Source organism: Suricata suricatta, chromosome X (genome assembly GCF_006229205.1).
Source record: "Suricata suricatta isolate VVHF042 chromosome X, meerkat_22Aug2017_6uvM2_HiC, whole genome shotgun sequence".
NCBI lineage: Eukaryota > Metazoa > Chordata > Mammalia > Carnivora > Herpestidae > Suricata > Suricata suricatta.
In genome coordinates this window covers 61729733-61743080 of record NC_043717.1, presented here as the reverse complement: position 1 = coordinate 61743080, position 13348 = coordinate 61729733, and the positions used below count along the sequence as shown (strand labels likewise).

The window sequence follows — 13348 nt, the reverse complement described above, 5'->3', positions numbered from 1 at the left end:
CATCTACACAAACCAATTCTTAACATTCTTTACATTCTCATGTTTCTTCTATATATGTCCACTATTAAATAAATCATGTTAAAAACCAGGTAATTTGTTGATTGCTTATTAAAATAAAGTTATGGATGCCTCTATTTCATTTAATATCTAAATATATTTTTTCAGAGGTCTTTCTTTTACCCTAAAACTTAATAGAGATTAATTTTTAAACAAAGAGATACTTGATAATACATACTAAAGTAGAAATGTATTTCATAGTGTAATATATAATGAAAGCAGGCCTTTGTAAAACATTTCTCATGCTTTTGATAATACCATAATAGTCTGTGGCATAATATTTTGATTTAAAATTTTTTTAAATTTATTTTCTGAGAGAGAGAGTGAGCGAGCTGTGGAGGGGGAAAGAAAGAGGGAGAGCGAGAATCCCAAGCAGGCTCCACACAGAGCCCAATGTGGGGCTTGAACTCATAAACAGTGATATGACTTGAGCAAAAAATCAGGAGTCAGTTGCTTAACTGACTGAGCCATTCAGGTGCCCTAATATTTTGATTTTTTTAACATTGTACAAATTCTTACTGATTCTGAGCTTCATCCCTTACTTTTCTTGGAATGTGGGAAGACTTAAAAATTGTTTTTCCCAAAGGGGGGTAATTGGTGTGTGTGTGTGTGTGTGTGTGTGTGTGTGTGTGTGTGTGTGTGTGTAAACAGGGACCAGTATCACTGAATGAAAAACTCTATAGGTCATGTGGTAACAGCTAAACTATAGCTACTTACAAGGAACTTGGAAACACTGATGCTGCTACTCAGATAACAAAGACATATCCCCAGTCATATGAGAATTCTGATTGTGTGGTTTTTAACTTGATTGTCCATTTTGGAATCTTAACCTAATTTAGCCTATTTATTTTTAGCAGACCAGTAACATGTCATGTGTGTGTGGCCTCGTTTAGTATCAGCAGGAAATTAATGGTGAAAGTTCTGCTGATTATCTCAGTCATGTCAATATCACCGTATTACTATTTCTCTACCAACAACAGGAGGTAGAATACCTCCTGGGAAATATAGCTAAAGAGTCTAATAGATGATTTTTTTTCTAACCCACTGTAGGATTTGTTGAGTGCAGTGTCTCACATAATACTAGGCGTACCTGAACAATTAATACATATCATTCTGTAATTTGGTATGTGGTGAATAAGATTAGCAAGAAGAGAGAATATCTTGTAGCAAGTGTTCTGGGTAAAATTTGCATTCTAAAGGGTTTTTAAGCACATGAAATTCTGCTTGCTTCCTCTAATGTGCCATTTTTTATATTCTAAATTTCTCAGTGGGAAGAAGAAAAATTTCTATCTTGTCTTATAGCAGAATGAATTGTTACCTAACCTCAACTATCCTAACTAGCTTGGTCATCTTCACTAAAATTAATTGAATTTAGAAAGATAATAAAAGTATTATGCCATACAGTGAATGTCACTTATCTCTACCATTCATTTATATTTTACACTATAATCTGATTATGAAATATTTCAAGAACACTTTAGAAAGTACAGAAAATTATGTAAGTATCACCCATGTCACTGTTCACAGTTTTGTAAGATCTTAGCATTTTGTCATATTTGCTCTCAATATACTTTTTTAAGAAACTGAACAATTGTCTAGTGTAACTTTTTCTCCCTCCATTCCCAGAGATAACCACTATCTTGAATTTGGTGTTTGTAATTCCCTTAAATGTTCTGCACTTTTAGTACATATATATGTATCCATAAATTATATATAGTAGTATTTTGCATATGAAGCTTTGAGACTTCTTATAAATGATATCACTCTGGACATATTCTTCGACAACTTGCTATTATCACTCATTTTTTATATTTTTGCCATTCATCTATGTTCATAGATGAGGATGGAGTTCATTTAAGTTGCTTATAGTATCCCATTGCACAATGTGAAATGTTAAGGCAACCGTGCAGTTAGAAGGTGCATTCCCCACAAGACTGCCCATATTTCAGCTACCCCACCCCATTTGTTGAGTCTGTTAATTCTCACTAAGGGTAAGGTATTTTTCTTCATTTGTTGTAAAATATTAGTTTATAAACTCAACAAAAAGGGATTCTATCTGTGGCAATTTCATGTGGGCTCATATCACTCCAGAAAGTTACAGCAATTGTTTCTACTAAGTCTCCAGAAGTACTACTGACTCAGAGTTACTTTTCATGGTACTTTATTGGTTAAGGGTTTCTTGGATCATATGGTATAATTTCAAATCCCCCACCTGTGTGAGGACAGACCACTGGTTATAAATACAGAGGTACAATTTTCCTCTACCCAGGGCTTTAGATAAAACAGTTTTTGTGTTCTCCCTTTTATAGTAAGTGGAGTCCTCTCCCTGCCCCAGCACCTTTTCACTGAAGTGTAGTCCTTTAAGGATCCAGACATTATGAGAGAATATCTCATTTTGTACCCCTGCCTTATTTGGATTCTAAGGCCTCTCCTGTCCCTACATGGGCATTAAAACCTAAGCCCTTAGATTCATGAGATAGGCAAACTCCCTATAACTTCTGCAGCATTAACTCATGTGCTTACTGCTCTAGTTTAGTTTCCAGTGTAATTTTTGCTCATGTTTATGGTAAACAAAATCCTTTTTCTGTAAGATCAGTTTTTAAGTGTAAGATATTTCAAAGAAAATAATGCTACCTTAATTTTCAACTCAAGAATCCTAATTCACACTTTCCTATTTTCTTCCTAGGATGTGTGCTGTGTTTGGAGGAATCTATTGTCTTCGCCATTCAGTACAGTGCCTTGTTGTGGACAAAGAATCCAGAAAGTAAGGATGATATAAGTTAATGTTCTTATAGCCACACCCCAAGCACAGGTGAAGAATGCTAAAGTCAATATAAAAAAAAATTCTTTAAAGATCCTCCTTGGTATTAATAACCTATCAACCTTGAATAAAAGTAATTTGCATTTAGATCCTCAAGAACAAAGAAAGTGAGTTCAGAATATAGAAACTAAATTAATTTCCTGGCAATATAACTACAGCTCCTGATCATCTAAGCTTGGAATATAAAGCATTTCAGCTGCTGGGGGTGGGTGGTGAGTGATGCTGGTTTTCCTTGTGGCCTTACCTCCTCTAATTGATTTTTATCAGATGACAACAAAGCCCTCTGTTATTGCATTTTTAAAAATGGAGCTCACCTGAAGACTCATCAAATTAATCTCTGCTGATAATGCATGTCACTCCCAAGAGAAAACACTTAAATGATTTTTTAGGTAGATTGTTGTCATAAATTATGCTGCCCTGTTATCTGAGGATAAATTCTTTTATAATCACTTTAGGCCTACAGACTGGCTTAGGATTGTAATGAGAATTTACCTACTTTTAAAAAATGCTGAGAACTATGTATTTATCTCTATGTTTTTACATTTTAATTACATTTTTCTAGGATTTATTATTTAGTTACTAAGATACACTCTTGTCTGAATTACACTAAGTAGTATTAATTGATTTCTAGGTTTTACTTTAAAACTGGATGAAATTTTAGGAGCTGTTTAAATTGCTATGTGTTTTTCTTTCTAGTTATGTGTTGTTAAGCATCTACTAATCTATATCTCTTGTATAACTGTTTTTAGGTGTAAAGAAATAGTGTTTTTCAGGCTATACAATACTTTAATATCTTCAATGGGAAGCTTAAAACTATAACATTAAAGCTGTTTCATTTTACAGTAATTTTGTATACTCTAAGTGGCATAATTTCTTATGGACTAGTTATAACACCAATATATTTTGAGATATGATAGAGAGAAATTCAAGCCTAGAGCATGTAATATTTAAGCAGTGGATTTGCTTTAGAAAGTAATTCTCTAGTATAAGATCTAGACACACAGCTTAAAGGCTTGTAAAGTACTGTTAGCACTTTAATACAAGGGTAGTACATAAATGAAAAATGATAATCTATCATGAAAAACCTATCTTTGAAGACCCAGGATATTCATATACTGGGTCATGAATAACTCTGTGGAGGATCATGAAGGAATTGCTGTTTTGAATCCTCTTAGAGTCATTTTTCCCTATGCATTCATTTTGAAGAATGAATGTGTTCCCATGATGGAAAGCCTGATAATGAATTGTTTATATGGTACTTAATTACTCAGATTCTTTCACCCTTTTTGGGCCCCTTCCAGGTCTACTTGTTGCTTTTAGTTAACGTGAAGAATTTACATGGCTCATATTTGTGGGGTTTTTTTTTTTTTTTTGATGGATACATCAGTACAATTATAGCATTTGTTCAACTAAAGATCACATTTACCTTAACATTGACTTAGTTTTTGTTATAGACTCTGAACAGAGGAATTCTTTATGATCTTCTACAGATTACAGTTGGAACAGAGAGTTGAGGGATAAGGGTGTAAAGACCAAATTTCAGTAGATTTCAATTTTTAATGTGCCTAAGAATCACCAGGTAAACATGTTTTATTGAAAGATTTCCATGCCTCACCCTCACAGAGTGAAATTGGATAATGTGCTTAGAATGGAGTCATGGAATATGCACTTTTGAGGAACACCTTAAGAGAATCTAATATAGGTGCTCCTTAGATGACATTAAGAAACACTGATCTATAAATGTTAAGCTCAGGAGTTAGCCAGTGTTCCAAGAAAGACTGAGAGCTCTAGATCTTAATTCATTCTAAGCCCATATCAAGGTGAACCCGCCAGATCTTCTGGAGTCAATATGAATTTTATTTTGTTTTGTTTTTTTGTTCTGTGTTATTTTCATTAAGTTATATATGTTTTTATTTTCCCCGAATTTTATTTAAATTCCAGGTAGTTAACATAAAGTGCAATATTAGTGTCAGGTGTAGAATGTAGTGATTCATCACTAACCATGCAACACCCAGTGCACTAAGTGCCCTCCTTAATGCCCATCACCTGTTTAACCCCTCCAACCTCCCCTCTAGTAACCTTCAGTTTATTTTCTATACTTGAGTCTGTTTCTTGGTGTGCCTGTCTCTTTTATTTCCCCACTATGTTCCTATGTTTTATTTTATAAATTCCATATATGAGTGAACTCAAGTGGTGTTTGTCTTTATCTGACTGAGCTACATCCACATGATTGAAAAGAGCAAGATTTTGTCTTTTTTTATGGCTGAGTAGTATTCCATTGTGTGTGCATGCGTGCGTGTGTGTGTGTATACACATATTCTTTTTCTGTTCTTTAGTCATTCATCAGTTGATGGACATTTGGGCTCTTTCCATAATTTGGCTATTGTTGATAATGCTGCTATAAACATTGGGGTGCATGTGTCCCTTCAAATCAGTATTTTTGTATCCTTTGGGTAGATACGTACTACTGCAATTGCTGGATCATATGGTAGTTCTGTTTGTAACTTTTTGAAAAACCTCCATACTGTGTCCCAGAGTGACTGCACCAGTTTGCATTCCCACCAATAGTGCAAGAGGGTTCCCCTTTCTCCACATCCTTGTTAACACTTGTTTCCTCTGTTGTTATTTTCAGCCATTCTGATTGGTGTGAGGTGATATCTCCTTGTAGTTTTGATTTCTGTTTCCCTGATGATGAGTGATGTTGATAATCTTTTCATGTGTCTGTTCAACATCTGTATGTCTTTGGAAAAATATCTATTCATGTCTTCTGCCCATTTTTTACCTGGGTTATTTATTTTTTGGATGTTGAGTTTGATAAGTTTTTTATAGATTTTTATACTAACCCTTTATCAGGTATCTTATTTACAAATATCTTCTCCCATTCTGAAGGTTACCTTTTAGTTTTATTGTTTGTCTCCTTCCCAGTGCAGACGCTTTTTATTTTGAAGAAGTCTCAGTAGTTTATTTTTACTTTTGTTTCACTTGCCTTAGGAGACATCTCTAGAAAGAAGTTGCCATGCCCAGCATCAGAGTGGTTACTGCCTCTGTTCTCCTCTAGGATTCTGATGTATCCTCTCACATTTAGGTCTTCCATCAATTTTGAATTTGTTTTCCTTTATGCTGTCAGAAGTGGTCCACTTTCATTCCTCTGCATGTTGCTGTCAGTTTTCCCCACATCATTTATTGAAGAGACTGTCTTTTTCCCATTGGATATTCTTTCCTGTTTTGTCAAAGATGAATTGACATATAGCTTTCGGTCTATTTTTGGGTTCTCTATTCTCTTCCACTGATCTATGTGTCTGTTTTTGTGCCAGTTCCATACTGTCTTGAAGACTACAGCTTTGTAACATAACTTGAAGTCCAGAATTGTGATGCCTCCAGCTTTTTACTTTTTCAAGATTGCTTTGGCTCTTTTGAGGTCTTTTGTGGTTCCATACAAATTTAAGAATTGTTTGTTGTAGCTTTCTGAAAAAAATGCTGGTGGTATTTTAATAGGGATTGCTTTAGGTAATATAGATATTTTAACAATGTTTGTTCTTCTAGTCCATAAGCACGTGATGCTTTTCACTTCTTTCTGTCCTCTTTAATTATTTTCCTCAATGTTTAATAGTTTTCAGAGTACAGATCTTTATCTCCTTGGTTAGGATTATTCCTAGGTATCTTATGGTTTTTGGTGCTATTATATATGGGATTGATTCCTTGATTTCTCTTTCTGCTGCTTCATTATTAGTGTATAGAAATGCAACAGATTTCTGTACATTAATTTTATATCCTGTGACTTAACTGAATTTGTATATCAGTTATAATAATTTTTTGGTGGAGTCTTTTGAGTTTTCTGTATAGAGAATCATGTCATCTGCAAAGAGTGAACATTTTAATTCCTCCTTGCCCATTTGGATGCTTTTTTTTTTTTTTTTTTTTTTTTTTGCTCTCTCATTGCTAAGGCTAGGACTTCCAGTTCTGTGTTAAATACAAGCGGTGAGAGTGGATATCCTTGTCTTTTCCTTGACCATAGAGGAAAAACTCTCAGGTTTTCCACATTAAGGAAGATGTTAGCTATGGGATCTAAAAAATTTTTTAATGTACATTTATTTTTTGAGAGAGAGAGAGAGAGAGAGAGAGAGAGAGAGAGAGAGAGAGACGGAGCATAAGTAGGGGAAGGGCAGAGAGAGTGGGAAACACAGAATCAGAAACAGGCCTTAGGCTCTGAGCTGTCAGCACAGAGCCCAATGCAGGGCTTGAACTCAGGAGCCATGAAATCATGATCTGAGCCAAAGTCGGGCGCTTACCCAACTGAGCCATCCAGGTGCTCCAGCTATGGGATTTTTTTATATGGCCTTTATTGTATTAAAGTATGTTCCCTCAATCCCTACCTTGTTGAGGGTTTTTTTTTCATGTTGTACTTTATCAAATGCTTTTTCTGCATCTATTGAGGGAATCATATGGTTTTTGTCATTTCTTTTATTAATGTGGTGTATCACATTGATCTATTTACAAATATTGAGCCATCCTTCTAGCCCAGAATAAATCGTACTTGATTGTGGTGAATGATTCTTTTAGTATTTTGTTGAGAATTTTGCATCCATGTTCATCAGGAATTTTGGCCTTAGTTTTTCTTTTTACGGGAGTGTTTCGTTTTGAAATCAAGGCAATGCTGGCCTCATAAAATGAATTTGGAAGTTTTCCTTCCTTTTCTGTTTTTTGCAATAATTTGAGAAGAATAAATATTAACACTTCTTTAAATGTTTAGTATAATTCCCCAGGGAAGCCATCTGGCCCTGGACTTCTGTTTGCTGGGAAATTTGGGGTTTCTGATTTAATTTCATTTTGGTTATTAGTCTGTCCAAGTTTTCCATTTCCTACTGTTTCAGTGTTGGTACTTTATATGTTTCTAGGAATTTATTAGTTTCTTTAAGATTGTCTGATTTGTGGGCTGCCTGGGTGGCTCAGGCAGTTAAGCGGCTGACTCTTGATTTTGGTTCAAGTCATGATCTCATGGTTTGTGAGTTCGAGCCCCACATTGATCTCTGTGCTGACAGTGCGGAGCCTGCTTGGGATTCTCTCTCTGCCCCTCCCCAGCTGTCTCTTTCTCTCTCTTTCTCTCTATCTCTCCCTCTCAAAATAAATAAATACACTTAAAAAAAAGATTGTCTAACTTGTTGGCACACAGTTTTTCATAATATTCTAATTATTTGTATTTTTGTGATGTCAATTATTATTTCTCCTCATTTGGGACTTTCTTTATAGAGTGTTTTACTCCTTTATTTTTGATGAGTCTGGCTAGAGGTTTATCAATTTTGTTAATTTTTTCAAAGAAGCAGCTCCTGGCTTCATTGACCTGTTCTAATGTGGGGTTTTTTGTTTTGTTTTGTTTTTTTAGTTTTTGTATCATTTATTTCTGCTCTGTTCTTTTTTATTTCCCTTCTGCTGACTTTATGCTTTGTTTGTTATTCTTTTTGTAGCTCCTTTAGGTGTAAAGTTAGGTTGTTTATTTAACATTTTTTTTCCTTCTTGCAGTAGGCCTGTATTGTAATACAGTTTCCTCTTGTGAGCATTTTTGCTGCATTCTAAAGGTTTGGACTGTCGTGTTTTCATTTTCATTTGTTTCCATGTATTTTTTCAATTTCTTCTTTGATTTTCTGGTTGACCTATTCATTGTTTAGTAGTATGTTGTTTGGCCTCCATGTATTTGTGGTCGTTCCTTTCTTTCTGGGTGATTTTTTTTTTTTTTGTGGTTAACTTCAATTTTATACTGTTGTGGCCTGAAAATATGCATGGTATGATCTCAATCCTTTCAGGCTCCTTGAGGCGTGATTTGTAGCCTAGTATGTGGTCTGTTCTGGAGAGTGGTCCCTGTAAACTTGAATGTGTGTATTCTGCTGCTTTAGGATGAAATGTTTTGAATATATCTTTTGAGTCCATCGGATCCAGTGTGTCATTCAAAGTCACTGTTTCCTTGTTGATGTTTTGCTGAGATAATCTGTCCATTTATATAAGTGGGGGTGTTAAATTCCCCTCCTATTATTGTATTATTATCAATGAGTTCCTTTATATTTTTTTTATATATTTGGGTGTTCAAGTTGGGGCCATAAATATTTAAAATTGGTAGATCTTTTTGTTAGATTATCCCTTTTTTATGATCTAATGCCCTTCTTCTCTCATTACAGTCTTTGGTTTAAAATCTAATATGTCTGATAAAAGTGTTGCTACTTTGGCTTTTATTTGACTTCTATTTGCATGGCAAATGTTTCTGCATCCCCTCACTTTCAATATTTCAGTAACATTAGATATAATATGAACTTCTTGTAGGCAGCATATAGATGAGTCTTTGTTTTTTATCCATTCTGAAACCCTATGTCTTTAAATTGGAGCATTTAGTCCACTTACATTTAGAGTAATTATTGAGAAATAATCTATTTAGTGCCATTTTATTACTTGTTTTGTCATTGTTTCTAGAGATTTTCTGTTCCTTTTTAATCTTTGTTACTTTTGGTTTATCCTATCCACTCAAAGAATCTCCTTTAATATTTTTAATAGACTGGTTTCATGGTCATGAACTCCTTTAGTGTTTGTTTGTCTGGGAAACTCTCTCTCCTTCTATTGTGAATGATAGCATTACTAGATAAAGTATTCTTGGCTGCAGTTTTTCCCATTCTGCATTTTGAATGTATTTATCTTTCCCTTCTGGCTTGCCAAATCTGTGGAGAGGTATACAGCTAGTCTTTTTTTTAAGCGAGGGACCAATTTTTTCTTGCTGCTTTTACGAGTTTTTCTTTATAGCTATGTTTTACTAATTTAATTACAATATGTCTTGGTGTTGACCTGCTTTTACTGGTTTTAATGGGAGTTATCTGTGCCTCCTGGATCAGGACGTCTGTTTCCTTCTCCAGGTTAGGGAAGTTTTTAGCTATTGCTTGCCCCCGGCCCGGGGGGTCATTCAACGGGGACCTGGAGGAGGGAACGGGTGAATGGATGGGACAAGAGACACAAAGAACAAGAGCAAGACAGGAGGTCTGATCAAGCTCTAAGGTTTAATCATGGCGGCTGATTATATACATGTGCAGGGGGAAGAAAGAATGCAGAAGGGAAAAAAAATGCTGGGGGAGGTACAAGGTACAGGGGACCTGCCTGACTTAACAGATGGTAATCTCAGTCCCTGAAGCTAACAGTTATCTATGACTTGACTGCTGTTTAACCCAACAGTTATTTATGACTTAGCTGCTGCTTATCTTGCTACAACATTCCACCAGAGCTGCTTAGCATTCCACCAGAGTTCTTTTAATCATTTCCTTGGCTCCCGGCAATTGCTTCCTCAAATAAATATTCTCTTCCTCTTTCTCATCTTATTCCAGGACTCCTATGATCTGGATGTTATTACATTTGATAGAGTCACGGGGTTCCTGAAGTCTATTCTTGTGGTCCATAATCCTTTTTTCTCTTTTTTGTTCAGCTTCATTGTTTTCCATTATTCTATCTTCTATATTACTTACTTGTTCCTTTGCTTCTTTCATCCTTGTCATTACATTCAGTCTCTTTAGAATCTGTTACTGCACTTTTTATTTCTTTTTTTAATTTTTTTTATTTTTTAATAGTTTATTTTCAAATTGGATTCCATATAACTCCCAGTGCTTCTCCCCACAAGTGCCCCCCACCATGACCATCACCCCCTACCCTCTCTCCCCCTCCCCCTTCAGTCCATGGTTCATTTTCAGTATTCAGTAGTCTCCCTTGATCTGTGTCCCTCACTCTCCCCCGCTCTCTTTCCCCCTTCCTCTCCGCATGGTCCTCTGTTAGGTTTCTCCTGCTAGACCTATGAGTGCAAACATATGGTACCTGTCCTTCTCTGCCTGACTTATTTCACTTAGCATGACACCCTCAAGGTCCATCCACTTTGCTACAAATGGCCAGATTTCATTCTCTCTCATTGCCATGTAGTACTCCATTGTGATATATACCACATCTTCTTGATCTACTCATCAGGTGATGGACATTTAGGTTCTTTCCATGATGTGGCTATTGTTGAAAGTGCCACTATGAACATTGAGGTACATGAGCCCCTATGCACCAGCACTTCTGTATCCCTTGGGTAAATTCCTAGCAGTGCTAGTTCTGGGTCATAGGGGACTTCTATTGTTAAATTTTGAGGAACCTCCACACTGTTTTCAAGAGTAGCTGCACGAGGTTACATTCCCACCAACAGTGTAGGAGGGTGCCCCTTTCTCCACATCCTCACCAGCATCTATATTCTCTTGATTTGTTCATTTTAGCAACTCTGACCCGTGTGAGGTGGTATCTCAGTATGGTTTTGATTTGTATTTCCCTGATGATGAGTGATGCTGAGCATCGTTTCATGTCCCTGTAGGCCATCTGGATGTCCTCTTTGGAGAAGTATCTATTCATGTCTTCTCCCCATCTCGTCACAGGTTTGTTTGTTTTTCCAGTGTGGAGTCTGGTTAATTCCTTATAGATTTTGAATACTAGCTGTTTATCCGATATGTCATTTGCAACTATCTTTTCTCATTCCATCGGTTGCCTATTAGTTTTGATGATTGTTTCCTTTGCCAGGCAGAAGTTTGTAATCTTGATGAGGTCCCAATACTTCATTTTTGTTCTTGATTCCCTTGCCTTTGGAGATATGTAAGGTTAGAAATTGCTGCGGCTGAGGTTGAGATTGTTTCTTGGTCCCTGGTTCCCTGTCTCATGTTCAGGTCCTTCATCTATTTTGAGTGTAATTTTCTCTATGGTGTAAGAAAGTGGTCTAGTTTCATTCTTCTTTATGTCGCTGTCCAGTTCTCCCAGCACCATCTGTTAAAGAGGCTGTCTTTTTTTCATTGGACACTCTTTCCTGCTTTGTCAATGGTTAATTGGCCATTGATTTGTGGGGCCAATTCTGCGTTCTCTATTCCATTGGTCTACATGTTTGTTTTTGTGCCAATACCATAATGTCTTTATGATTACAGCTTTGTAGTGGAAGCTAATGTCTAGGATTGTAATGCCTTTGTTTTAGTTTTCTTCTTCAATATTATTTTGGCTATTTGGAGTTTTTTTGTATTTCCATGCAAATTTTAGGATAGTTTGTTCTAGGTTTGGGAAGAATGCTGGTGCAATGTTTATTGGGATTACATTGAATGTGTAGACTGCTTTGGGGACTAATGACATTTTAACAATGTTTTTTCTTTTGATTGATCCATGGTTATGGAATGTATTTCCATGTCTTTGGGTCTTCCTCAATTTCCTTCATAAATTTCCTATAGTTTTCATCACATAGATCTTTAGATCTTTTTTTAGGATTATTCCTTGATATTTTATGTTGGTTTTTTTTTTTGTGCAATTGTGAATGGGATCAGTTCCTTGATTTCTCTTTCTGTTGCTTTCTTATTGGTGTATAAACATGCAAACAATTTGTGTAAGTTGATTTTGTACCCTGCCACTTTGCCTAATTCAAGCATCAGTTCTAGCAGGCTTCTGGTGGAGTCTGTAGGGTTTTCCATGTAGAGTATCATGTCATCTGTGAAAAGTGAATGTTTGACTTCCTCTTTGCCAATTCTGTTGCGTTTTCTTTCCTTTTTTTGTCTGATTGCTGATACTAGGACATCCAGCACTATGTTAAACAACAGGGGTGAGAGTAGACATCCCTCTTGTGTTCGTGATCACAGGGGGAAAACTGTTTTTCCCCATTAGGGATGATATTAGCTGTGGACTCTTCATAAATGGCTTTTATGATGTGTAAGTAAGTTTCTTCTATCCTGACTTTCTTGAGGGTTAATTTATTAAGAAAGATGCTTTCTTTTGTCAAAAGCTTTTTCTGCATCTATTGACAGGATCATATCGTTTTTATCTTTTCTTTTGTCAATGTTATGTATTGCATTGATTGATTTGCAAATATTGAACCAGCCTTGTAATCCAGGAATGAATCCCACTTGGTTATGGTGGATAATTCTTTTTATATGGTGTTGAAATCGATTTGCATGTGTCTTGTTGAGGATTTTTGCATGTGTGTTCATCAAGGATATTGGCCTGTAGTTCTCTTGTTTTGCTGGGTCTCTGTCTGGTTTTAGAAACAACATGGTACTGGCTTCATAGAATGAGTCCGGAAGTTTTCCTTCTATTTCTGTTTTTTGGAATAGCTTGAGAAAAATGGGTATTAACTCTGACTTAAATGTCTAGTAGAATTCCCCAGGGAAGCCATCTGGCCCTGGGCTCTTATCTGTTAGGAGATTTTTAGTAACTCATTCAATTTCTTCACTGATATGGGTCTGTTCAAATTTTCAGTCTCTTTCCGTTTGAATTGTGGTAGTGCATCTGTGTTTAGGAAATTGTTCATTTCTTCTAGGTTGTCCAGTTTGCTGACATATAATATTTCATAGTATTCCCTGATAATTGCATGTAGTTCTGAGGGATTGCTTGTAATAGATCCAGTTTCATTCATTATTTTGTCTGTTGGGTGTTCTGTCTTATTTCTTTTTTTTT

The 13348-nt window shown here is 35.9% G+C and overlaps 1 protein-coding gene across 4 annotated transcripts in view; it reads left to right on the top strand.

Moving 5' to 3' along the window:
• CHM (CHM Rab escort protein) overlaps window positions 1–13348 on the top strand; it is a 236416-nt gene that overhangs the window by 139087 nt on the left and 83981 nt on the right. For all 4 annotated transcript variants that reach the window (XM_029930787.1, XM_029930786.1, XM_029930789.1 and 1 more), the window contains exon 9: window positions 2744–2821. In XM_029930787.1, coding sequence (XP_029786647.1) covers window positions 2744–2821 — 78 coding nt within the window. The remainder of the gene's footprint in view (window positions 1–2743; window positions 2822–13348) is intronic.